At 43.0% G+C, this 27365-nt stretch overlaps 2 protein-coding genes across 5 annotated transcripts in view; one reads left to right on the top strand and one right to left on the bottom strand.

The window, feature by feature from the left end:
- LOC121537383 (copine-9-like) overlaps positions 1 to 3266 on the top strand; it is a 109110-nt gene extending 105844 nt beyond the window's left edge. For both annotated transcript variants that reach the window (XM_045206900.1, XM_041845023.2), the window contains 4 exons: positions 1002 to 1104; positions 1238 to 1295; positions 2351 to 2424; positions 2653 to 3266. In XM_045206900.1, the coding sequence (XP_045062835.1) occupies positions 1002 to 1104; positions 1238 to 1295; positions 2351 to 2424; positions 2653 to 2835 (418 nt within the window). In that variant the 3' untranslated portion in view covers positions 2836 to 3266. The remainder of the gene's footprint in view (positions 1 to 1001; positions 1105 to 1237; positions 1296 to 2350; positions 2425 to 2652) is intronic.
- Positions 3267 to 15458: 12192 nt separating this feature from the next.
- Positions 15459 to 27365, bottom strand: part of LOC121537825 (cilia- and flagella-associated protein 100) — a 29190-nt gene continuing 17283 nt past the window's right edge. For all 3 annotated transcript variants that reach the window (XM_041845431.1, XM_041845430.1, XM_041845429.1), the window contains 14 exons: positions 25930 to 25998; positions 25687 to 25787; positions 25307 to 25493; positions 22619 to 22683; positions 21486 to 21649; positions 21193 to 21273; positions 20832 to 21013; positions 20624 to 20717; positions 18154 to 18214; positions 17896 to 18047; positions 17518 to 17653; positions 17122 to 17324; positions 15831 to 15924; positions 15459 to 15693 (listed from right to left, as the gene is read on the bottom strand). In XM_041845431.1, the coding sequence (XP_041701365.1) occupies positions 15580 to 15693; positions 15831 to 15924; positions 17122 to 17324; positions 17518 to 17653; positions 17896 to 18047; positions 18154 to 18214; positions 20624 to 20717; positions 20832 to 21013; positions 21193 to 21273; positions 21486 to 21649; positions 22619 to 22683; positions 25307 to 25493; positions 25687 to 25787; positions 25930 to 25998 (1703 nt within the window). In that variant the 3' untranslated portion in view covers positions 15459 to 15579. The remainder of the gene's footprint in view (positions 15694 to 15830; positions 15925 to 17121; positions 17325 to 17517; positions 17654 to 17895; positions 18048 to 18153; positions 18215 to 20623; positions 20718 to 20831; positions 21014 to 21192; positions 21274 to 21485; positions 21650 to 22618; positions 22684 to 25306; positions 25494 to 25686; positions 25788 to 25929; positions 25999 to 27365) is intronic.

Raw genomic sequence — 27365 nt, forward strand, 5'->3', positions numbered from 1 at the left:
GTTTGTTTTTTTGTAAAAACTTTTTTGTAAATACTGTTTGATTACTGCAGAAATTCTACTTTTGAGTTTTACAGAAGACAATGACAATAAAATGACAATAAAAATAGAAACACAAAGACTGCAGTGTTTTATATAAAGACCATCAGTGTGTTGCTGGTGATATGAAAGAGTAATTCAAATGTTGCTTGTGTGTATGGTTTTGTTGCAAGAATTTCATTTTTAGAAAGGAGTGTTAAGTTTTGATTGCAGTGTTTCATTTTGGCATATATGTGAGTTGTTAATCTCCAAGTGCTATGTCTGATTGGCTTGTGTGTTGAGTTTTGACATAATGAGTCAAATTCTGCAAAAAGTGTGTAAGCAATAGGCAAAAACTGTATTAGGGATGTATTTTTAGAGCCAGTCCAGAGAGGACATTGTCGATAACCTACAGACAAACAACTGTAACACACGTCTTGGAGCTTCTCTAACATAAAAACAGATTGGACGTGAAATGTATCGAGTCGCTATGTTGTTCATTTTTATTTATTGCAGTGGCTCCCATGATGAAATTGGAATGAAAGGGGTTTGGAAAAAACTACCATGTGACATTTTTGTATTTTATTTTGTATTAATTTTGGGGGGGTCGATCCTCTCGTTCTGAGATGAGAGGTGGCTGCTGGGTAATGCCAGAGGTCAAAGTGTCAAGGCTCACTGGATAACGGTCCTTCATTTTGTCTCTAGTGAGAGGCTGTAAACATTTGCGGCAGGTAGCTTAGTGGTTAAGAGCGTTGTGCCAGTAACCGAAAGGTTGCTGGTTCTAATCCCCGAGCCAGCTAGGTGAAAAATCTGTCGATGTGCCCTTGAGCAAGGCACTTAACCCTAATTGCTCCTGCAAGTCACTCTGGATAAGAGCGTCTGCTAAATGACTAAAATGTAAATGATATAAATTCACACTCAATCCCACTCAGGCACACAGTCCTCCCTGAATGTTAACTCGCCAGTGTGTGCGTGTGCCCCCTCAGGTCTGCGCAGGATGTGACGGATGGCTCTCAGTACTTTGTGTTGTTGATGATCACAGATGGAGTTATCTCTGACATGGTGCAGACAAAGGAGGCTGTGGTCAATGTGAGTACAGGACTTTTCCTCTTTCAGCTGGGCCATCTTATCTGCAGACATTGTTCTGAGTTGAGGCAGTCTGCAAACCAAGCATATCCTACTACTGTCTGTCTGTCACTCCTGTTTTTTTCTCTCCCTACAGGCAGCTGCTCTCCCCATGTCCATCATCATCATCGGGGTCGGACCTGCAGAGTTTGACGGTGAGCATAGCGCCCCTAGATATAGAACAGAGGACCAAACTCTCCTGCTCAGCTGTTATTGGAGGACTTATAAGGAGCTTTTCTCCTTTGAGGGTTCCTTTAGAAAATCAGTGCTGTACAGAGTCAAGTATCCTGGCCCTCTTCAGATCAATGACTCCTTAACGGCGGGAGGGAGGGAGGGAGGGAGGGGAGTCTCTGTTCCTGCCCAGTGAGGCATAACCCTTGGCATCATCTGCGCTCGATTCGGCAAAATTTTTCCCTTGGTTAGGCAATCGAACGCATTGAAGTCAGCCAGGCATTGCTCAGGTCACAGGGTCAGACTGCCTGTTAGCAGCTCAGGCGAGCAACTCTTCAGCTGTAGCTTTGTGGGAAAATGTGTGTCTATCAGTGGAGGACGGCTCATAATAATGGCTGGAATGGAGTCAATGGAATGGCATCAAACACACATGTGGTTAATACCACTCCATTGACTCCGTTCCAGCCATTATTATGAGCCGTCCTCCCCTCAGCAGCCTCCACTGGTGTCTTGTGTTTCAAGGCTTATCTGGTTTATTTGTCCGATCCTGTGTGGGTCTGTGCATTTGTGTGGATGTGTCTGTCTGGGAGTTCTGTGTGCAGTATTCTGTGTGGTTATGAATACTTCTTTTTGTCAGGGTTGATCTGTCTCGGTATCAGACTAAATTAGATGTTCTGTAAGCCTTTTAGAATGACCTTCCTATTCATTTTACATTTTAGTCATTATGCAGATGCTTTTATCCAGAACAATTTACAGTAGTGAGTACATACATTTTCATATTTGTTCATACTGGTCCCCCATGGTTATCAAACCCACAACCCTGGTGTTGTAAGTGCCATGCTCTACCAACTGAGTCACACGGTATCAATGAGTCCACAGTCCTTTAACAGCGCTTAGTCTGATTTTAAATAACTGCTAGCAGCACTTAACATTTCCCTTCTGGTATCTGCTGAAGTTTTGACTTGAAGTGTTCCCGGGTCTGAAAGCTTCTTCGTGTCAAACTGACTGGTGTACCTTTTCATTGTTTTTCATTGTCTAGCCATGGAGGAGCTAGATGGTGACGAGGTCAGAGTGTCCTTCAGGGGGCACTTTGCTGAAAGAGACATTGTGCAGGTAGGTTGTGGCCAGACACCCGATACATTTTAATGATTTAGTCTATGTGCACTAACGTTATATTTGATGAAAGGGAAACCACACGCTCTCGTAGTTCTGATACAGTCATGTATTTATTCCCAAGAACCAACCAGTTTATTCTCCCAGATATTAGGGAAGACTTCCAGTACCCTACTGCAGTGTGTCCCTGTCATCGTCCACCCCCCTTACCCCCCAACCCCCCTACAGTTCGTTCCTTTCCGGGACTACATGGACCGGTCGGGGAACCAGGTCCTGAGCATGGCCCGGCTGGCCAAGGACGTGCTGGCTGAGATCCCTGAGCAGCTGCTGGGGTTCATGAAGACCAGAGGTATCGAGCCACGGCCCACCCTCTCCTCCTCAGACCTGCCCGACCTCCACAGGCACATCTGACACCCCCACTGTAGTGGGACAGCACCTCTCAACACCCCACCTAGGTCTACACACACACACACACACACACACACACACACACACACACACACACACACACACACACACACACACCATCTCTCATCTCTTTAAACCCTATGCCATTGCCATCTCATTGCAAGCCGATGGCCCCTCTCCCTACAACTGTGGCATGCCGTACCTTAACACAGCATACATCTACACATAGAATAAGTATATTCATACATTGTGTCATTGAACACGTAGGGGTGGGTAGATTGAGCACCCAATGCAATACCCACAAGCACCGTCACATCTGAACAGACGGGAGAAATATAACTGACTATGCCATGATGTATCAACACATGCTGTACACTGACAACGTTCACATGCATATGCAGAGGGGGGAGTTAGTCTGTGAAAGTTATTGATGTAGAAAATATACTGAACAAAATATAAACGCAACATGCAACAATTCCAAAGATTTTACTGAGTTACAGTTCGTATGAAGAAATCAGTCAATTGAAATAAATTAATTAGGCCCTAATCTGTGGATTTCACATGACTGGGAACACAGAATTCAGTTGGTCACAGATACCTTTAAAAAAATGGGCCTCACAATGGGCCTCAGGATCTCGTCACGGTATTTCTGTGCATTCAAATTGCCATTGTTAAAATGTAATTGTGTTCATTGTTTGTAGCTTATGCCTGCCCATACCATAACCCCATCGCAGTCAGAATGCCAATTGCACGCTCCCTCAAAACTTGAGACATCTGTGGCATTGTGTTGTGTGACAAAACTGCACATTTTAGAGTGGCCTTTTATTGTCCTCAGCACAAGTTGCACCTGTGTAATGATCATGCTGTTTAATCAGCTTCTTGATATGCCACATCAGTCAGGTGGATGGATTATTTTGGCAAAGGTGAAACGCTCACTAACAGGGATGTAAACAAATTTGTGCTAAACATTTGAGAGAAATAAGATGTTTGTGCATATGGAACATTTCTGGGATCTTTTATTTTAGCTCATGACACATGGGACCAGCACTTTACATGTTGCGTTTATATTTTTGTTCAGTATATATACAGGACCAGTCAAAAGTTTGGACACACCTACTCATTCAAGAGTTTTTCTTTATTTTTACTATTTTCTACATTGTAGAATAATAGTGAAGACATCAAAACTATGAAATAACACATATGGAATCTTGTAGTAACCAAAAAATATATTAGATTCTTCGAAGTAACCACCCTTTGCCTTGATGACAGCTTTGCACACGCTTGGCATTTTCTCAACCAGCTTCACCTGGAATGCTTTTCCAACAGTCTTGAAGGAGTTCCCACATTTTCTGAGCACTTGTTGGCTGCTTTTCCTTCACTCTGCGGTCCAACTCATCCCAAACCATCAGCACTCCGTCATTCTCCTTCTTGGTCAAATAGCCCTTACACAGCCTGGAGGTGTGTTGGGTCATTGTCCTGTTGAAAAACAAATGATAGTCCCACTAAGCCCAAAGCAGATGGGATGGTGTATCACTGCAGAATGCTGTGGTAGCCATGCTGGTTAAGTGTGCCTTGAATTCTAAATAAATCAGACAGTGTCACCAGCAAAGCAACCCCACACCATCATACGTCCTCCTCCATGTTTCACTGTGGGAACCACACATGCGGAGATCATCCGTTCACCTACTCTGCGTCTCACAAAGACACGGCGGTTGGAAACCAAAAATCTCAAATTTGGACTCATCAGACCAAAGGACAGATTTCCACCGGTCTAATGTTCATTGCTCATGTTTCTTGGCTCAAGCAAGTGTCTTCTTATTATTGGTGTCCTTTAGTAGTGGTTTCTTTTCAGCAATTCAACCATGAAGGCCTGATTCACACAGTCCCCTCTGAACAGTTGATGTTGAGATGTCTGTTACTTGAACTCTGTGAAGCATTTATTTTGGTACAGTTAACTCTAATGAACTTATCCTCTGCAGCAGAGGTAACTCTGGGTCTTCCTTTCCTGTGGCGGTCCTCATGAGAGCCAGTTTCATCATATTTCTTGATGGTTTTTGCGACTGCACTTGAAACTTTCAAAGTTCTTGAAATCTTCCGGATTGACTGACCTTCATGTTTTAAGGTAATGATGGACTGTCGTTTCTCTTTGCTTATTTGAGCTGTTCTTGCCATAATATGGACATTAACTTTTAAGAAGGCACACCTGTTAACTGAAATGCATTCCAGGTAACTACCTCATGAAGCTGGTTGAGAGAATGCCAAGAGTATGCAAAGCTGTCATCAAGGCAAATGGTGGCGACATTGAAGAATCTCAAATATAAAATATGTTTTGATTTGTTTAACACTTTTTTGGTTACTACATGATTCCATATGTGTTATTTCATAGTTTTGATGTCTTCACTATTATTCTACAATGTAGAAAATAGTAAAAATAAAGAAAAACCCTTGAATGAGTAGGTGTGTCCAAACTTTTGACTGGTACTGTATATCTATATTTCTGTCTGTAATAAAGCCCTTTTGTGGGGAAAAACTCATTATTATTGGCTGGTCCTGGCTCCCCAGTGGGTCGGCCTGGCTCCCAAGTGGGTGGGCCTATGCCCTCCCAGACCCACCCATGGCTGTGCCCCTGCCCAGTCATGTGAAATCCATAGATTAGGGCCTAATTAATTAATTTATTTTCTTATATGAACTGTAACTCAGCAAAATCTTTGAAATTGTTGCATGTTGTGTTTATATTTTTGTTCAGTGTGTGTGTGTGTGTGTGTGTGTGTGTGTGTGTGTGTATATATATATATATATATACAGTTGAAGTCGGAAGTTTACATACACTTAGGTTGGAGTCATTAAAACTCGGTTTTCAACCACTTCACACATTTCTTGTTATCAAACTATAGTTTTGGCAAGTCGGTTAGGACATCTACTTTGTGCATGACACAAGTAATTTTTCCAACAATTGTTTACAGACAGATTATTTCACTTATAATTCACTGTATCACAATTCCAGTGGGTCAGAAGTTTACATACACTAAGTTGACTGTGCCTTTAAACAGCTTGGAATTTTTCCAGAAAATGATGTCATGGCTTTAAAAGCTTCTGATTGGCTAATTGACATCATTTGAGTCAATTGGAGGTGTACCTGTGGATGTATTTCAAGGCCTACCTTCAAACTCAGTGCCTCTTTTCTTGACATCATGGGAAAATCAAAAGAAATCAGCCAAAAAATTGTAGACCTCCACAAGTCTGGTTCATCCTTGGGAGCAATTTCCAACTGCCTGAAGGTACCACGTTCATCTAAACAAACAATAGTACGCAAGTATAAACACCATGGGACCACGCAGCCGTCATACCGCTCAGGAAGGAGACGCGTTCTGTCTCCTAGAGATGAATGTACTTTGGTGCGAAAAGTGCAAATCAATTCCAGAACAACAGCAAAGGACCTTGTTAAGATGCTGGAGGAAACAGGTACAAAAGTATCTATATCCACAGTAAAACGAGTCCTATATCGACATAACCTGAAAGGCCGCTTAGCAAGGAAGAAGCCACTGCTCCAAAACCGCCATAAAAAAGCCAGACTACGGTTTGCAACTGCACATGGGGACAAAGATCGTACTTTTTGGAGAAATGTCCTCTGGTCTGATGAAACAAAAATAGAACTGTTTGGCCATAATGACCATCGTTATGTTTGTAGGAAAAAGGGGGTGGCTTGCAAGCTGAAGAACACCATCCCAACCGTGAAGCACAGGGGTGGCAGCATCATGCTGTGGGGGTGCTTTGCTGCAGGAGGGACTGGTGCAATTCACAAAATAGATGGCATCATGAGGAAGGAAAATTATGTGGATATATTGAAGCAACATCTCAAGACATCAGTCAGGAAGTTAAAGCTTGGTCGCAAATGGGTCTTCCAAATGGACAATGACCCCAAGCATTCTTCCAAAGTTGTGGCAAAATGGCTTAAGGACAACAAAGTCAAGGTATTGGAGTGGCCATCACAAAGCCCTGACCTCAATCCTATAGAAAATTTGTGGGCAGAACTGAAAAAGAGTGTGCGAGCAAGGAGGCCTACAAACCTGTTACACCAGCTCTGTCAGGAGGAATGGGCCAAAATTCACACAACTTATTGTGGGAAGCTTGTGGAAGGCTACCCGAAACCTTTGACCCAAGTTAAACTATTTAAAGGCAATGCTACCAAATACTAATTAAACTTCTGACCCACTGGGAATGTGATGAAAGAAATAAAAGCTGAAATAAATAATTCTCTACTATTATTCTGACATTTCACATTCTTAAAAAAAGTGGTGATCCTAACTGACCTAAGACAAGGAATTTGTACTAGGATGAAATGTCAAGAATTTGAAAAACTGAGTTTACAGTTTTTTTTGATTGCTTAAGCACGATTTTCAAAACAGGGCCCGTGTTTTCAAAACACTACACACAATTAGCACAACCACACACCCAATTAGCAAAACACTACAGATCCTTTGCAAAATTAAACACTCTTGTAAAAACTATACACTTCTTTTTAAAAACCACACTTTGTTACCATATGAAACACACACGTTTCACATTACTATACTCTGTTTGCACGAGTTACACTCTGCTGTGATAAACCTAAAACACTTTTAGCACTTCTACTTCCCTATGATTAGAGTAGGCTACTCTCAACAAAGTACAAATATAATGTAAATTCACCAAACACTACACAAGACCAATGTTGCAGACTGAAGAAACTCATTTATTTCTCAACACGCCCAAAATGTTGACATGGAGATTCATAATACTGTAACCAAACGTCACTTTACGTATTGTAAGTTAAAAAAAAAATTAAAAAAATAACTAGACATTGTCTCTTCGCCTAGCTGGATCTGGCCAGAGAATTTCATCAACATCGCAGGCAATGTTGTCATTAGCAAGACACCTTGGAAAGAAACGTCTTGAATAAGAATCCATCCTTGCATTACTGCTACCTCCATCTGGTCACAGGCCTCCTCCATGGCTTGGATGAGGGGTACCTCAGCCTGGAGACGGAGATCATATACCTTCCACCGCCATGCCGAGAAAAACTCTTCTATAGGGTTGAGGAATGGAGAGTATGGTGGAAGATATAGGACGGTGAAATGTGGATGTTGCTGAAACCAGTTCTGAACCAGAGCAGAGCGGTGGAAAGACACATTGTCCCAGACAACAATGTATTGCATATGATCGATTTGATTTGCTGCTGTTATGTTGTGCAATTGGTCCAAGAATGTAAGTATGAGTGCTGTGTTGTAAGGGCCCATATGGGCATGGCGGTGGAGGACCCCATTCTGTGTAATGGCTGCACAGAGTGTTATATTACCCCACGTTGCCCTGGGACATTGACTATAGCCCTGTGGCCAATGATGTTTCTTCCCCTCCTTCGTGTTCTCGTCAGGTTGAACCCAGCCTCATCTACGTAAATGAACTCATGCTGGATCTCCTCTCCATCCATTCGTAAAACTCTCTGAAAAACAGTGTCAGGCAAAATTGTGTAGTTCAGTGTAGATCTAGTATACATATTACAGTACAGTAAAAGATTATGAGACAGTATGCAAGATCACACTGCTAAAGTGAATACATACCTCTGCATAATCATGCCGCAGTCGTTTCACCCTTTCGAATTGCGCTCGAAAGGCACTCGATAAATTTGCTTCATTTGAATATGTTTTTTTTTAGGATGCGTGCCAGTGTTGATGTTGAGACCTGATGGATATCGTTGAAAATGGCGTGGTTATTGACAATGTTAGCTTGGAGCTGCTTGAGTGTTATAGCATTGTTGGCCAAAACCATGTTTACTATCTCCCTCTCTTGCTGTTCTGTGAACATAGGAGGCCTTCCCCCTTGTCGTCCCTGACCCTCAATCCTATGTAGAAAAAAAAACAGTATACAATAGTACAGTAATTTCACAGGAAAAGGTAACAGAAGTGCTGATAGTGCATAGAATATAGTACTGTAAGCAGTTACTGAAACCGTGCAGATGTTTTTGATATGATGATATTTTTACAATACCTATTTTCCAGTCGAAATGTTCTCATCACACTTGCCACTGTATATCGGCTTAGATTTGGCTTTACTCGCAGTCCAGCCTCCCTCAGCGTCAGGCCGTGGTTGACAATGTGGTCAACCAGTGTTGCGCGGATCTCATTTGTCAGATTCGGTCCTCTTTGAGCACCTTCTTGTCTTCCTCTTCCTCTTCCTCCCCTTCCTCCTCCTCCTCCTCCTCGTTCTCCTCCTCGTTCTCCTCCTCGTCCTCCTCGTTCTCCTCGTCCTCCTCGTTCTCCTCGTCCTCCTCGTCCTCCTCGTCCTCCTCGTTCTCCTCGTTCTCCTCGTCCTCCTCCTCGTTCTCCTCGTCGTCCTCCTCCTCCTCCTCCTCCTCGTCTTACTCTTTCTCTGACTCTTTCCATTGTGCTTGAAGACCGATGAACTCACCTGCTGCTTTTTATAGTGCTTATACACCTGATTGGTGTGTCTACAATTAAGCAAACGAGTGTTTGCACACCTGATGACTGTGTTGAACCAATTGGTTGGACGGTGTGGTAATTTGACAGTCAGTGCTTTGGTATTGCAAGGACGTGACTTCATGATAGATTTTTGTGTGTAATGTATGTTAAGTGTGTTTAGTTTTTTGCAAATCACTGTGTGTAGAGTTTTGCAACAAGTGTAAGGTTGACAATGTGCTTATAGTTGTGCAAATATGGGCTGATGTTTTGCTTCTTGAGTGTAAGGTTTTGCTAATAGTGTACTACTTTTAATTTTAGTGTGTAAGCAATCCAAAAAAACTGTAAATGTATTTGGCTAAGGTGTATGTAAACTTCTGACTTCAACATATATATATATATATATATATATATATATATATATATATATATATACGGAACAAAACATTTAAACACAACATATATATATATACACTGCTCAAAAAAATAAAGGGAACACTTAAACAACACAATGTAACTCCAAGTCAATCACACTTCTGTGAAATCAAACTGTCCACTTAGGAAGCAACACTGATTGACAATACATTTCACATGCTGTTGTGCAAATGGAATAGACAACAGGTGGAAATTATAGGCAATTAGCAAGACACCCCCAATAAAGGAGTGGTTCTGCAGGTGGTGACCACAGACCACTTCTCAGTTCCTATGCTTCCTGGCTGATGTTTTGGTCACTTTTGAATGCTGGCGGTGCTTTCACTCTAGTGGTAGCATGAGACGGAGTCTACAACCCACACATGTGGCTCAGGTAGTGCAGCTCATCCAGGATGGCACATCAATGCGAGCTGTGGCAAGAAGGTTTGCTGTGTCTGTCAGCGTAGTGTCCAGAGCATGGAGGCGCCACCAGGAGACAGGCCAGTACATCAGGAGATGTGGAGGAGGCCGTAGGAGGGCAACAACCCAGCAGCAGGACCGCTACCTCCGCCTTTGTGCAAGGAGGAGCAGGAGGAGCACTGCCAGAGCCCTGCAAAATGACCTCCAGCAGGCCACAAATGTGCATGTGTCTGCTCAAACGGTCAGAAACATACTCCATGAGGGTGGTATGAGGGCCCGACGTCCACAGGTGGGGGTTGTGCTTACAGCCCAACACTGTGCAGGACGTTTGGCATTTGCCAGAGAACACCAAGATTGGCAAATTCGCCACTGGCGCCCTGTGCTCTTCACAGATGAAAGCAGGTTCACACTGAGCACATGTGACAGACGTGACAGAGTCTGAAGACGCCGTGGAGGACGATCTGCTGCCTGCAACATCCTCCAGCATGACCGGTTTGGCGGTGGGTCAGTCATGGTGTGGGGTGGCATTTCTTTGGGGGGCCGCACAGCCCTCCATGTGCTCGCCAGAGGTAGCCTGAATGCCATTAGGTACCGAGATGAGATCCTCAGACCCCTTGTGAGACCATATGCTGGTGCGGTTGGTCCTGGGTTCCTCCTAATGCAAGACAATGCTAGACCTCATGTGGCTGGAGTGTGTCAGCAGTTCCTGCAAGAGGAAGGCATTGATGCTATGGACTGGCCCGCCCGTTCCCCAGACCTGAATCCAATTGAGCACATCTGGGACATCATGTCTCGCTCCATCCACCAACGCCACGTTGCACCACAGACTGTCCAGGAGTTGGCGGATGCTTTAGTCCAGGTCTGGGAGGAGATCCCTCAGGAGACCATCCGCCACCTCATCAGGAGCATGCCCAGGCGTTGTAGGGAGGTCATACAGGCACGTGGAGGCCACACACACTACTGAGCCTCATTTTGACTTGTTTTAAGGACATTACATCAAAGTTGGATCAGCCTGTAGAGTGGTTTTCCACTTTAATTTTGAGTGTGACTCCAAATCCAGACCTCCATGGGTTGATACATTTGATTTCCATTGATAATTTTTGTGTGATTTTGTTGTCAGCACATTCAACTATGTAAAGAAAAAAGTATTTAATAAGATTATTTCATTCATTCAGATCTAGGATGTGTTATTTTAGTGTTCCCTTAATTTTTTGGAGCAGTGTAAATATGAGTGCCTTCTGAAAGGGCATTTTCCCACCAGAGATGTTTCCATCAAACTGACTTATTGCGGATAAAAGGCTGTGTGTGATGACGAAGTGCACATAAAAATAACTTTTGCTGTTAAATTCCAATATACAAATGAAGAATACAAACCCTCATTCCATCGCATTTCCAACTCTACTAATGTATTTGTCACACAAATTGTTAATTTGTATAGTAAACGTGCCCACTCAAGTCTTGGCACGTGTGCTCTGGCCAACAGCTGGCAGATACAGTGTGGGTAGGCTACATACATTATAAAATTATTATGGATAAGAGCAATATTATTTTTATATGTCAAACGGCAGCCATGCATCGATCATCATGTCACCAGAATTAGCCCCTTGAGATTTATTGGAAAGGAGCATCAAGCTCATCATGTGCACTTTCATCACCCTGTGAAGTTCATCATAACTTATTTTTATCTGAGTGTCCTACTTACAGTTTCGACTTAAATCTGCTTGAAAATCTGTGGCATTACTTGAAAATGGCTGTCTAGCAATGATCAACAAACATGGGGGGAGGAGGGGTATTTTGTGTAATTTGTTGACAAACAATTACGATGAAATCAATTTTAATCCCACTTTGTAACACAACAACATTTGGAAAAAGTCAAGGGGCGTGAATACTTTCTGAAGGCACTGTAAATGCAAAGCAGCTTAGCCATCAACTGGAGAGAAAACAGGTGAACAAACTTCAATCAATGATCATCAATGATTGATTGATTTGGTAAACAAACTTGACATATTGCTTTCACCCCACACCCACACCCTCTAACCTGAGGTGACTCTTTTTTATACACACAAAATCTTCTTACATTACTGTATCCACTCCCTCTCTCTGAGTGTAACAGAAATACAAATAATAAAACAAAAAATATTTATTGTCTCATCGCTGCAACTCCCCAACGGGCTCGGGAGGCAAAGGTCGAGTCATGCATCCTCCGAAACATGACACAAAGAGTGATTTATAAAAACCAAGCACAGAAACACATGAGCGCAGTTGAACTTTATTATGTGTTTGTTTAGTTGTTGATTGATCTGAAGCAGGTCTTGTGTCATGAACTAGGGGCGCGTTCAGCAGGACACAACGTTTTGGAACGTTCAGATAGAAATATGTTATGTAGAACAAACATGCCTCTCCGACATGTAAAACAAGCAATCATGTCAGCTCTATTCAAGGCTTTCCATCTGCAACGTTTGGCCACTGAACATGTGGCCCTGGAGAGTGTTGACACGGCAGGCATGGGGCCCAGGTCACATGTTCGTTAGCGCCAGTCTTCTCACCCCCCTCTCTATCATACCCATCCTGCCTAGCATGGGCTGATGCTGGGCGCAGATTACACCCTGCTGGAACAGAAATGCCAGTCTCAGTGCCCTCCTGCAGAGAGAGAGAGCGAGACCGAGGAGGGAGGGGAGGTTGAGGAGAGAGAGGGAGGGGAGAATGAGGGAGGAACGGGAGATAGAGGGGAGGTTGGAGGGAGGGAGGGGAGGTTGAGGAGATATTGGGAGGGAGGGGAGGTTAAGGGCTGTGACAGTAGGGCTCCAGCAGTTTGGTTGATTAGTTTATTTGTGTCTGTGTTTGTCAGAAAAGAAAGGAGAAAGAGAGTGGCGAGATTTCTTGGATTTGTTGTTGTCATAATACATTGTAGAAATCAGGCTAGCGTTTTTTTTTGGGGGGTCAGCTTTAATATTGCAGATAGATTGTAACTTCCATCAATGTAATTGTCTGCATCACTTCCAATACCCCATATGGGTTTTTTTTTCTCGCAAATATATATATATATATATATATATATATATATATATATATATACATATATATATATATATACATACATACATACATACATACATACATACATACATACATACATACATACATACATACATATACACATGCATACATATAAATACATATACATACATATATATATACACATATCCTTTAAAAAAATATATTTCCCTTTATTACTTTCCAATCCCACCATCCCTTCCCTAATCGGAGTAAACTAGTGAACAACCCTGTTGCCACCTGAAGCTCCCGGCTTAGTTCTGATCATAGTTTCCCTGGTTCTGATTCTATTTCTATGATTCTGATTCTATTTCTGTGGTTATGATTCTGACTTGTTCTATCAGAGCTGGCATTACAGCATTACAATCAATTATACAATATCAATACATTTCATTTTTGTGACATCATTAAAAAGTGGCTTGAAAAAAATTAGCAGGATACTAGTATCCCCATATGCCAAATGACATCTCTCAATGTTCACCAACCTGAAATGCATACAGCAATGCATTTTTACACCAGTATGTGTTGACCACAGCCAATGTTGAGTTAACACTGTGTATCCTACTTTAAATGTTATTTGCACAGTATCAGATGGAATGGAAACCAAATGAATCACTAAGATACAGCAATAATTCAAGAATGTTTTCAACTGACTGTTCTGTAGAGTGGCTCAGACCTACCACCTAGTGGTCACTGCTAATTGAGGCTCTTCAGAGCTCATGTATGTAGTATACACTCTACAGTATGAGGATGTTACAGACTGACGTGATTTCCTGGTAGATGTGTTGAGCTGATAACGCTCCTGTGAGGTTAGGATAGGTTGACCCTGGCTCCTGTACGATTAGGTTAGGTTGACCCTGGCTCCTGTACGATTAGGTGAGGTTAGGTTGACCCTGGCTCATGCTATAATGGTTAACTGAATATGTGGACTGTGGTGTGGCCTTACAATCCCTCACTTTGTGTGTGTGTGTGTGTGTGCCACAGTTAGTCGTGCGTGTCTTGATTAGACCTTGTCTTGTGCAGTGACGAGAGTTAGCATGCTGGGAGTTATAATATACAATCCTTGTTCTTGGTGTTTGATGATGATGTTTTGTTACTGTCCACTACAGCTGAAATATATATATATCTTATTCAGAGTAATATGCATTTCACTTGTGTTACTTAACATTTTCCTTTTGATCTATAGCATTTCCTTCAAACAGAGAATGCTAAATGTTTTATTCCATGGGATTTAGTTAGTGTTTAGAACAACACGTGTGAATAGATAAATGAATGTAAATACTATGTTGTCTCTATGCAGATGTATAATGCAACGGATATGATTTGAATGTCCATCCATTGTAAATATGAACATCAAATGAGTTTGTTACACTAATATGCTAGGAAGTAGAAGTTTACTTTTTCTATGAGGGTGTCGTCACATTTTTATGTGTTATGAATGTAAACGTAAACCTATAGTAATCAGTTGTTGTTTGTGTCAAATGGATCGTGCATTTATCCATTTCCGGTTCTGTTATTATCAAATGTAATTCAACCAAGGACAGCCAACTCATGTGAATAACCTTAGTTTACCATATTGGATATGGTTACATCATCTTGATTTTTTTTTGCGATTATTACACGTTTATAGGCTACAGAAGGTGGGAGGGAACTCCCAATCCAAACTTATTTGAGTGTAAACTGTCGGTGGAAAGAGAGAGCCCTTAGTAATGCAAAACGCTAAATTAATGCACATAAAATAAACCTTTTAGTAAACCTATCATGTCTGTGAGTTGGCGGTCTGGTTAAGGTGTTGAAATTCACACAGTATGTATGCCTTGAAACCCATTCCAGTGGTTTTTGACTTCAGATACCTAAGGTTGGGATTCAAGCCGATCGTGGGATTTTATGCATTGCGGTTTTTAAAGGAAATGTTCCCACATTTGCAGAGATCCCCATTCACAGTAAACGCTGCATATGTCGGCACAATCGGAAATTGCCTTTAAAAGCCGCAATGCATATAACATATGTCTTGGATTGCAATGCCTATAACATATTATTGGATTGAATCCCGGCCTAACTCAGCTTTATGTGAACGCATCAGGTGACATTAAAGCACTTTTAAAACAGAGTCCCAAAGTGTGTGGTAGTATTTGTGTTCAGTATTTCTGGAGGTCTGTACTTTCAGTTTACAGGACCGTTCATGACGTCTTCTTCCTTAGCCTCTACGTACTCTTGATCTTGGTGCCATCTTGTTGCCATCTTGTGGTAGTGAAAAATGGACTGGCAAAGTATCAACTCTCCAAAGAATAATCTGCACATACCGACAATTTAATTTGGATTTAACAAGGGCCTACAGAACACATTTAGAAAACATCAACTACTGAAGATCTATCAGGGGCCATGGTGTAGGCTGGAGGGGATAGTGGGTTCAGGTGAAGAAGTAGAGCTGTTTCTCCATCTCCATGTCAATGTCTCCATCATCATTGTTCACCAACCGCTCAGTCACCGGAGGTAGTGAGCGAGGCATCAGCTTCTTCCCAGTCTGAAATCACAAAATTCACATTAGTGTCTGTGTCGATATATCTATACACCGATATCCGGTAAGGTTTGTCATGTATGATGCTTTCTTTTGTAAGGTCTGTGACCAACATTTAGTGTGTTGTCTGTGTTGTCACTCACAGGTCTCTTGGTGTCTCTCTGAGCTCTCGCCAGGGCTTTACGCAGGCGCTCCTCTTGCTGCATCTTCTGCACACAAACCTTCTCCTCCCTTAGCCTGGAAACACAGACACATACAGTTTCTTAGGTACACCACCCCATTCACTCCTACAGACAGTGAATCAAATAGCTCGCTCCTACAGACAGTGAGTCAAATAGCTCGCTCCTACAGACAGTGAGTCAAATAGCTCGCTCCTACAAATCTTAACGCTACAGCATACAATGACATCCTAGATGATTCTGTGCTTCCAACTTTGTGGCAACAGTTTTGGGGAAGGCCCTTTCCTGTTTCAGCATGACAATATCCCCGTGCACAAAGCGAGGTCCATACAGAAACGGTTTGTTGAGATCTGGGTGGAATAACTTGACTGGCCTGCACAGAGCCCTGACCTCAACCCCATGGAACACCTTTGGGATGAATTGGAACGCCGACTACGACCCAGTCCTAATCGGCCAACATCTGTGCCCGACCTCACTAATGCTCTTGTGACTGAATGGAAGCAAGTCCCAGCAGCAATGTTCCAACATCTAGTGGAAAGCCTTCCCAGAAGAGTGGAGGCTGTTATAGCAGCAAAGGGGGGACCAACTCCATATTAATGCCCATGATTTTGGAATGAGATGTTCGACGAGCAGGTGTTCACATGCTTTTGGTCATGTAGTGTATGTTAGCTATATGACTAACCCCTGATATGTTAGCTAACTGACTGGCCCCTGATATGTTAGCTAACTGACTGACTACTGATATGTTAGCTAACTGACTGACCCCTGATATGTTAGCTAACTGACTGACTACTGATATTTTAGCTAACTGACTGACCCCTGATATGTTAGCTAACTGACTGACTACTGATATGTTAGCTAACTGACTGACCCCTGATATGTTAGCTAACTGACTGACCCCTGATATGTTAGCTAACTGACTGACTACTGATATGTTAGCTAACTGACTGACTACTGATATGTTAGCTAACTGACTGACCCCTGATATGTTAGCTAACTGACTGACCCCTGATATGTTAGCTAACTGACTGACTACTGATATGTTAGCTAACTGACTGACCCCTGATATGTTAGCTAACTGACTGACTACTGATATGTTAGCTAACTGACTGACCCCTGATATGTTAGCTAACTGACTGACTACTGATATGTTAGCTAACTGACTGACCCCTGATATGTTAGCTAACTGACTGACTACTGATATGTTAGCTAACTGACTGACTACTGATATGTTAGCTAACTGTTGTTGACCCACCTGCGTCTCCTCTCCTTCTCCCTGGCCCTCTCGGCCATGTGCATGCGGTCCTTCGGAACCAGCTCCATGTTCTCCAGCAGCTCCCCCATGCGGCCCTCAATGTTGGTCAGCATCTGCAGCATGGTCAGGTTGGCCCCACTCTTCCCCACGTAGCTCCTGTACACCTCGGCCACCTTCCTGCCCAGGGCCTCCAGCATCACATCCTGTACAGAGGGTTAATGGGAGTCAGTCAGTGAGGGTGAGCTGCCTCACACTCGCACTGTACCTAATTTGCCCTAGATTAGGACTGTATGGTGACCTTGCCCCTGTAGGTTTCACTCTGTGTACGGTATGTGTGTGTACATATGAATGCAAGCGGTTGTGTGTGCTGTTTGTCTGTGAACAGTTCATGTTTACCTGGTCGTCTGCCTTGTATTTCCCAAAGGAGAAGAGTCGTGATTTGAGCTCCAGCTCTGCAGCCATGTCCTTCTCTCTCTGGATGGCATGGACAATTACGTCTATCTGCTGGGTCAGCTGCTCTGTCTCCTGGTCCCTGGATACACACAAAGGATGTTTCAAATTTGACCAATTTTGAATGCTTTGCAGTCATGCATTCTTCACAGTATACTCCTTCAGGTGTTCTTGGAAGATTATTCTTGTAAGAATGGGAGAATGCACAACACAACAACACATTATGCTACACACAGGTAATGGCAGTTTGAATACAGGTAGTTAAATCACTATTGCCACTATGTAGATGTGAGGACAAGACATAAAGTGGTTCGGCTCTCTAACATCTTTTTGAGGGTGTTGTCCATAGTGTGGTTGAACTCCTCCATGGTCTCCTCTGTCTCTCTGGAGTTCTGGATCAGGATCAGGTTCTGCTTCTCCAGGTCTGCCAGCAGGTCCAACAGCTGCTGAGGGTCAGTGAAGTACAGTTCCGGTTCCTGTGGGGTAGTGCATACACACAGGTTCAACAGTCAACCCTTACTTAGGTCAACGTTGAGGCTACTGTGAGACCAGGTGACTGATATTGCATAAAACGTATCTGACCTCATATTCAGGCAGTTTGCTCTCATCCACCGGTACTGTAACCTTCTTCCTAAAACACAACCTAAAACACAACCAACATAAGGACATCAGTGCTGCAAAATCTGGACCCCTACAAATCATCTGGACTAGACAATCTGGACCCTTTCTTTCTAAAACTAGCCGCCGAAATTGTCGCAACCCCTATTACTAGCCTGTTCAACCTCTCTTTCGTAACGTCTGAGATCCCCAGAGATTGGAAAGCTGCCGCGGTCATCCCCCTCTTCAAAGGGGGTGACACTCTAGATCCAAACTGTTACAGACCCATATCCATCCTGCCCTGCCTTTCAAAAGTTTTTGAAAGCCAAGTCAACAAACAGATCACCAACCATTTCGAATCCCACCGTACCTTCTCTGCTATGCAATCCGGTTTTCGAGCTGGTCATGGGTGCACTTCAGCCACGCTCAAGGTCCTAAATGATATTATAACCGCGATCGATAATAGACAGTACTGTGCAGCCGTTTTCATTGACCTGGCCAAGGCTTTCGACTCTGTCAACCACCGCATTCTTATTGGCAGACTAAATAGCCTTGGTTTCTCTAATGACTGCCTCGCCTGGTTCACCAACTACTTCTCAGATAGAGTTCAATGTGTCAAATCGGAGGGCCTGTTGTCTGGACCTATGGCAGTCTCTATGGGGGTGCCACAGGGTTCAATTCTTGGGCCAACTCTTTTCTCTGTGTATATCAATGACGTCGCTCTTGCTGCTGGTGACTCTCAGATCCACCTCTACGCAGACGACACCATTTTGTATACATCTGGCCCTTCATTGGACACTGTGTTAACAAACCTCCAAACGAGCTTCAATTCCATACAACACTCCTTCAGTAGCCTCCAACTGCTCTTAAACACTAGTAAAACAAAATGCATGCTCTTCAACCGAACGCTGCTTGCACCCGCCCACCCGACTAGAATCACTACTCTAGACGGGTCTGACCTAGAGTACGTGGACAACTACAAATATCTAGGTGTCTGGTTAGACTGTAAACTCTCCTTCCAGACTCACATTAAGAATCTCCAATCCAAAGTTAAATCTAGAATCGGTTTCCTATTTCGCAACAAAGCCTCCTTCACTCATGCTGCCAAACATGCCCTTGTAAAACTGACTATCCTACCGATCCTTGACTTCGGCGATGTCATTTACAAAATAGCCTCCAACACTCTACTCAGCAAATTGGATGTTGTCTATCACAGTGCCATCCGTTTTGTCTCCAAAGCCCCATATAATACCCACCACTGTGACCTGTACGCTCTTGTTGGCTGGTCCTCACTACATATTCGTCGCCAAACCCACTGGCTCCAGGCCATCTATAAATCACTGCTAGGCAAATCCCCGCCTTATCTTAGCTCATTGGTCACCATAGCAACACCCACCCGTAGTCTGCGCTCCAGCGGGTATATCTCACTGGTCATCCCCAAAGCCAACACCTCCTTTGGCCGCAATTCCTTCCAGTTCTCTGCTGCCAATGACTGGAACAAACTGCAAAAATCTCTGAAGCTGGAGACGCTTATCTCCCTCACTAACTTTAGGCATCAGTTGTCAGAGCACCTTACCGATCACTGCACCTGTACACAGCCCATCTGAAATTAGCCCGCCCAACTACCTCATCCCTATATTGTTATTTATTTTGCTCATCTGTACCCCAGTATCTCTATTTGCACATCATCTCTTGCACATCATTCCAGTGTTAATACTAAATTGTAATTATTTTGCACTATAGCCTATTTTATTGCCTTACCTCCATAACTTGCTAAATTTGCACACTGTATATTAATTGTATTTCTGTTGTATTTTTTTGATTTTTGTTTTGTTTTACCCCATATGTAACTCTGTGTTGTTGTTTTTATCGCACTGCTATGCTTTATCTTGGCCAGGTCGCAGTTGTAAATGAGAACTTGTTCTCAACTGGTTTACCTGGTTAAATAAAGGTGAAATAAAAAATAAAATAAAAAAGTGGAGGCTGCTGAGGGGAGGACGGCTCATAATAATGGCTGGAACGGCGTTAATGGAATGGCATCAAACACATGGAAGCCATGTGTTTGCTGTATTTGATACCATTCCACTTATTCCGCTCCAGTCATTACCACGAGCCCGTTCTCCCCAATTAAGGTGCCACCAACCTCCTGTGACATGGATACAGTTAAATGGTGCAACAGAGACATCTTATCTCAGCAACACACTTTAGAACAGCCCTGTTCCTGGAGAGCTACCATCCTGTAGGTTCACTCCAACCCTGTTCCTAGAGAGCTACCGTCTTGTAGGTTTTCACGCCAACCCTAATCTAGGGCACCTAATTCTAATAATTAACTGGTTGATGAACTGAATCAGGTTAGGTACAACTGGGGTTGTAGGGAACAGGAGGATAGCTCTCCAGGAACAAGATTGGAGAGCCCTGCTCTGGAGTAATGATCCTGTCCTGGGGCTCCACTCACCGCTTGATGCTCTCTTTGGTTCTCATCATACTCTGTCTCTGGGGAGTCCTGGGGTCACACACAGGAGGCAGGTCCCTGGCCATATTCACTCTGCCTGAACAGAGAGAACACAGATCTCTAATGAACCAGACCAAGTGGATACCATAATCACAGTCTGTCAAATGTGACTGGATGTGATATGATGTGACGACTACTGTAATTGACATACGTCTGCCGGGTTTGACTGGCTCGGCTCGCTGAGCCTCCCTCTCCTTGATGGCAGCTTTGATCTTGTCCACCATGGCCCTGCGAGCCTTCTGTCTTTCCTGCCAGTCTTTAGGGGACAGCTTCAGCAGGAAGCCATTGTACAGGGTGAACTCCTTCAGGATCTCCTCGTTCTTGACAATGTCACTGTGTACACGTATGAACATGTGCCATCATGCTCAATTGCATGTACGCAGTAACATTTGTAAAGCTCACACCAACCACAAACAATGGCACACATCCAGAAGCCATCGCACAGAGTATGTGAACTTATGCATAACTCATACATAGTAAAATAAAGGATAATTTACTGTCTGTCATACTACCTTTTCACTGCCAGCATTTTGCCTGAGATCCTCTTGATCTCTGCAACCTTCTCCAGTTTGGCTTTGGTCTCGTGTTCAGCACTACAACAGTCAACAGGAAAGAAGATGAAGAGGGAAATACAGTCTTCTTGTTAGTTCAGTCATTCAAAAAAGTATCTTATTGTTACTATTCATAATAATCATTATACCCATAACTATCCACTTATATAAAAACAAAACAAAAAAAACACTGTGAAATCACATAATATGAAAACTGCTTTGTAGAAACAGTGGAGTGGACTGTAGTCTGGTACCCTTTGATTGCCTCCACGGAGTTCTTGTCATTCTCCTCGAGGAACCCGTCAAACATGGCTGTGTCCTCGTCTAGAAATGTCTCTGCCTGCTGCATCCTGTTCTCCTCTTTGGTGGCAACCTCGGCCATCTTGTGAATCACCTCCCTCTTCACAGCCAGGGAGTACTGGGGAGAGAGGGTTAGAGGTCAGTGACCACAGGAAGGAAGGAGAGGAGAGACTTTGCGTTCAAAACAGAGAACAGGTCAAAGTAAGAACCGAGACGGAGAGGTTTTACTGTTGTGTTGGTGTAGCAATGGAAAGACAACAGGAAAGGTCACATTGAAGAGATAATTGCAATTTGCACTGAGGAACTACAAGTTCCCTTGAGGCAAACAGAGTCCTCAGTGAAGGAAGTGTCTGGAGGTTTGTCTGGCCTGGAGAGTGAGTCATCTCAGGAAATGTTAATGTCTGTGGCTCTGGGACTTGAGAGGGTGAAATGTGACGCCAGGGGACCTATTAGACATGCAGCTCGAAACCTGGGGATTGATGCCTTTCAAGTAAGCTACTGCCTCAAAGTGTTTTCATATTCATTTACCTATTTACTTTCTCTGTAATGGTTAGGACTGGACAACAACAAGCATATCCTGATGTAATTTTTTAAAACATATTTTTATGAGGCTGTGGAAAGAAATAAGGGGCGAAAATGTGTGTTTTTAATGGAACAATGCGGGTTTTGTCGGAGCTTGGGTAATAGGTCAGACAAGCTTAGCTCAGGGAAACTTTGGGCAAATATAAACTGAGCCTTCGAGCAAAAAGGAGACGCACACGAAGCTGAACCAAGCCATGCGCTGTGTTACCAATAACAGCAATCATGCCTTTCTGTTTTTCCACTTACCTCATCTCCGAACTGATTTACGTATAAAGCAGCTTTTGTTGTTGTTATTAACTCTGAAGCTAAGAAGCCTTGTGGTTTGAAGGGTTAGAAATTATATACTCCAGTAGTGAAAACAATAATGCTGTGTTAACTTCTGTAAGGGCATTGATGTGTCTTTTGGGTTTTGTGAGTGAGAGACAGATATCATACATAACTGGACTGGGATTGGTTTGGTGTATGATGGGTTTGAAACAGTACTAAGCATTATGTAATTTCTTACCTCAGTGAGAAACATCTCTCTCTTCTTGGTGATGTACTCACTAATATTCTCCCTGTCATTGGAATCTGATGAGGGAACAAACTCTCATTGATTACTGCCTGTTCTTTTAGGATCAGTCATCTGGACAGAACTTTTATGCTAACTCAAATACTTCAACACTAACTCAAATACTTCAACACTAACTCAAATCCTTTAATGCTAACTCAAATACTTCAACACTAACTCAAATACTTCAACACTAACTCAAATACTTCAACACTAACTCAAATACTTCAACACTAACTCAAATACTTTAATGCTAGCTCAAATACTTTAATGCTAACTCAAATACTTTTATGCTGACTCAAATACTTTGAGGCTAACTGAAATACTTTAATGCTAACTTAAATACTTTTAGGCTAACTGAAATACTTTAATGCTAACTTAAATACTTTAATGCTAACTCAAATACTTTGAGGCAAAGACAGGAGAGGGAATACATATGAAATCCGTTGACTTTTAATACAGGACTGTCTTCGTTCTCTTCTCTAAATGGCTAGGATTAGAATTAGGATTAGGATTAGGAGAGCGGGTCCAATATGAGAGGGCACGTTCTCTCTAGAGCATCATAACAGTAACACAAAACACTTTTTTGTCTTGAAAAACAGCAGTAGCTAAGTAATCCTGATGAGTGAGGAAACGTATCAATTAAAGAGACATTTCAGAATGGAAGTGGAGAAAGTCAAAGTTGCAGGTCCGTTATGATATTCTGAGAGAGCAACTTGGCATGTATAAGGCAATTAGAAATGCCAGACGGGCTTAGTTAAAGTGGTAAATGATCTTAGAGCCAACACAGACGCCAACAGCTCTCTGTCCTTGTACTCTTGGATTGAAGTGCTGCGTTCGACACTGTTGATCATGATGTCCTTCTGGACAGACTGGAGAAGTGGGTTGGCCTCTCTGGTCCAGTTCTAAATTGGTTTAGGACCTATTTAACTGGTCGAGAGTTTTTTGTCACCCCCGGTGAACATAACTCAGAGCAAATATATATCACGTGGCGTTCCACAACCTTTGATTTTGGGTCCGGTACTGTTCAGTTTATAGTGTATATGTTAGCCCTTGGCAGCGTTATCAGAAAGCACAGCATTGATTTTCACTGCTACGTAGACAATACACAACTTTACATTTCTGTGTCACCAGAGAATTTTAGCTCCACGGATAAATTATTAGACTGTATTAGTGATTTAAATACTTGGATGGCTCACAACTCCCTCCAGCTAAATCAAGACAAGACCATGGTATTTATTGTTGGAGCCAAAGCACAGAGCGAGAATCTGACTTCACATTTTAATTCAATGGCAATAAAGATAAAACACCAGGTAAAAAACCTAGGTGTCATTTTAGATTCTGAACTCAATTTCGAAATCACACATTAGGAATGTGACCAAAATAGCTTTTTACCACCTGCGTCCGTTTCTCTCTCGGGCTGATACAGAGAGACTCATCCATGCTTTTATTACAAGCAGGCTTGACTACTGTAATGGTCTCCTGTCTGGGCTACTGAAGAAAGCAATTGGTCAACTGCAAAACATACAGAATGCTGCAGCACGGGTACTGACCAAGACCAGATGGAGAGCACACATTACGCCAGTTTTAAAGTCTCTGCAAAGGCTGCCTGTGAGTTTTAGAATTAATTTTAAGATTCTTCTATTGGTTTTTAAATCAATCCACGATTGTGCACCCCAATACATGTCAGACATGCTTTTGAGTTATGTACCCAGTAGGTCCCTCAGGTCCTGTGGCACTGGCCTTTTAAATATCCCAAAGCCTAGGACCAAGAGGCATGAAGAGTCAGCCTGTAGTTATTATGCCCCCAGCCTCTGGAATAGCCTGCCAGAGAACCTGAGGGGGGCCGAATCTGTGGACATATTTAAAAGAGATCTTAAAACACACCTTTGTAGCTTTGCTTTTCCTCAGGGTGCTTTTTAGACATTCAGTTTTTATTGTTATTCTTTTGTTTTCTATCCTCTTATGTTTGTTGTCTAGTAAATATTTCAGTTTTTATTTTCATTGTTTTTTTATTCGGGTTTTTTCTGTGAAGCACATTGCGTTGCATTCCATGTCTGAAATGTGCTGTATAAATAAAGTTTAATATGATTTGATGATTTGATTTGGTCTTGCAAAACAACAGAGCATACATAATTTCATTATGCGTCAATAGTCAGATTCAATAACTTGTCAAGTTATCAACTTATCCTCAATGTCTCTGGGGCGAATCCTAGCTTCCACTTCCAAGTCGAATTTTCACTTAGTCGTGCATTGATGTCAATGGGAGAATAAGTGAAGATTTGACTTCAGTGGAAGTTAGGATTCGCCCCTCTGAGACGACAGTAAAAAGTCCCAGAGAAACATCATAGTATAGTGGTCATCAGAGCCATGTATTAGATAGTTTGGACATTGAGGTTTCTGCAATATGATGCATTTACATTACCTACATTCCATGGCAGCCATATTAGCTCCCCATGGGCAAAATTGACCAAAAGCAGTTCACAGAATGTTCTGAATTTTGAACAATGCTATGTACAAGATTCCAAATACTGAGAATGAATGGAATGCTCAAAGGTGCTAACATGGCCGCTGTTCTAAAAGTTGGCCGAACTCTCTAAATAAATGGCTCTGGTGGTCATGAAATGCCTGATGGACACTCACTCAGGACGGCAGCTTTCCTCCATGCCGGATCATCCCTGAGGGTGGACACAGCCTTGCTGCTGGAGGTGGGGTACATCTCATCCTGCCCCTGCCTCAGCTCCTGCCTCAGGTTAGCCTGCTTGGCTTGTATCCTCCCAGCGTAGGTGGACTTCTCATGGTCCTTCAGTATCTGCTGCCGCTGGTGCTCCTATGGTTCAGTACACAATTGAGAATGGTCAAGAATGGCATGTTGAAATATTGCACTGAGGAACAGAGTTTGGTCAAATATTATGGTCAGGTCCACAGTCACAGTGGAAAATGATCATGAGTGCAGTCAAACCCTGATAGAGTCAAACAGAGAATGTTCAAACACTATAGACGACACAACATGGCTTCTTCACCAGCTTCCTCTGTTCATTCTCCTTGTTTCTCAGGAGGAAGATGTTGTCTGCTGGGAGTTTGGAGGGGTTCCTCATCGCTGTCCGCACTTCTCTCTGTCTCTCTGCATAACCATACATAAACATTCCCATACTTTACACAACCGTACTGAACACTGTGGTTGTTGCCAGGTAAATACCAGAGAGATATATCTCTATATATCTCTAGTTGTCTATAGACACTAATGCACCAGGATGTCAGGTCACCTGAGACTGGAGGCTTGGTGTCACTGCAGGAGGTGAGAGGTCCTGCTAGTCTGAAGGCTGTCTGTTTCCCTGTAGATAGTGGGGGTTAGAGTGGAGGTTAGAATCAAATCAAATGTTATTTGTCACATGCGCCGAATACAACAGGTGTAGACTTTACCGTGAAATTCTTGCTTACAAGCCCTTCCCAACGATGTAGATTTTAACACAAGGAATAGTAACACGAGGAACACTGAATGTTGTAGCAGGAGGAGGTTGTCGGGTGAGGTCGTCGGGTAAGCTTGGCTTTATACATAGTTTGGGCTTTGTCGAGTAAAGCTTAAACTATGTATTTAGATTGTAGTTAGGTATTGTAGGTAGTTATCGTGGGTTGTATGTAATTATTGTAGGTTAGTATTGTATTCGGCTGAGCCCGGTGAAGCACGAAGCTAGCTAGCTAACCCACTACCTGGACTAGCTGGCGGGTAGCTACTGGCAACTATTAGCAACGGTATAGTTGTTTCACACCTGAGAGTGCCTGTAATTACGCCAGCTGGCTGCCTACAATAATTACATACAATAATTGCCTACCATTCAGCGGTTTTCTAACCTCATTGTCTGAACCGTTAACGTTAGGTAGTAAGTGGCTACTGTGCTTGAAATTTAGCTAGCTTGTTGCTACCTGGATAGCTACTAGTAAACAATAGCTGGAACGACCTAGCGAACAGACGCAAACTGGCTGAGTCAATTCAGTGGCTAGCTTTGCACTTGGCTAGCTAACAGTAGCTGCTAGGGGTAAGTCATAACCTACATTTGTGTTTTGTTTATACATATTGGTAGCCAGAGTCGTTCAAGGAATTCGGGACATGGGTGACTAGTTAACGTTAGCTTGGCTCTCTCTGTGTGTTTGTGCCGTGAAAGGAGGGGTTTCTTCTTTGTCTGAAAGCAATGGCTAGCTAGTATGCTAACTATTCTAGCTAACTAACTGGCTGAATAAGTTGACGACGGACTCGCTCAAGCTGTCGGGACTAACCCACAACGTTAGACACGGACACGAACGATCTGCTTGGCGTGTTGACACACTGGTGGTTTGTTGTTGTCAGAACGACGTGTATGCGGTAGGCAAAGTCAAGAGCAGGACACCGAGCTACTGGCAGAAACTTTACTGGATTCAGTGCAACAAAACAAAGTACACTGGCAACCTCGAACAGTGAGGGAAATAACAAGACCCGCACACATAGGCAACTGCCGCGAAGACCAAAAACAATAACGCACAATACACAATGAGAAACAGAGGGTTATAAAGGGAACACAATAAAACATAATGGGAAACAGGTGTAAACAATAAAGACCAAACAAGACAAACACCGAAACATCGATCGGCAGCAGCTAGTACTCCGGGGACGACGAATGCCAAAGCCTGCCCGAGCAAGGAGGAGGAGCAGCCTCGGCTGAATCCG

The sequence above is a fragment of the Coregonus clupeaformis genome, chromosome 24 (genome assembly GCF_020615455.1).
Source record: "Coregonus clupeaformis isolate EN_2021a chromosome 24, ASM2061545v1, whole genome shotgun sequence".
Classification (NCBI taxonomy): domain Eukaryota; kingdom Metazoa; phylum Chordata; class Actinopteri; order Salmoniformes; family Salmonidae; genus Coregonus; species Coregonus clupeaformis.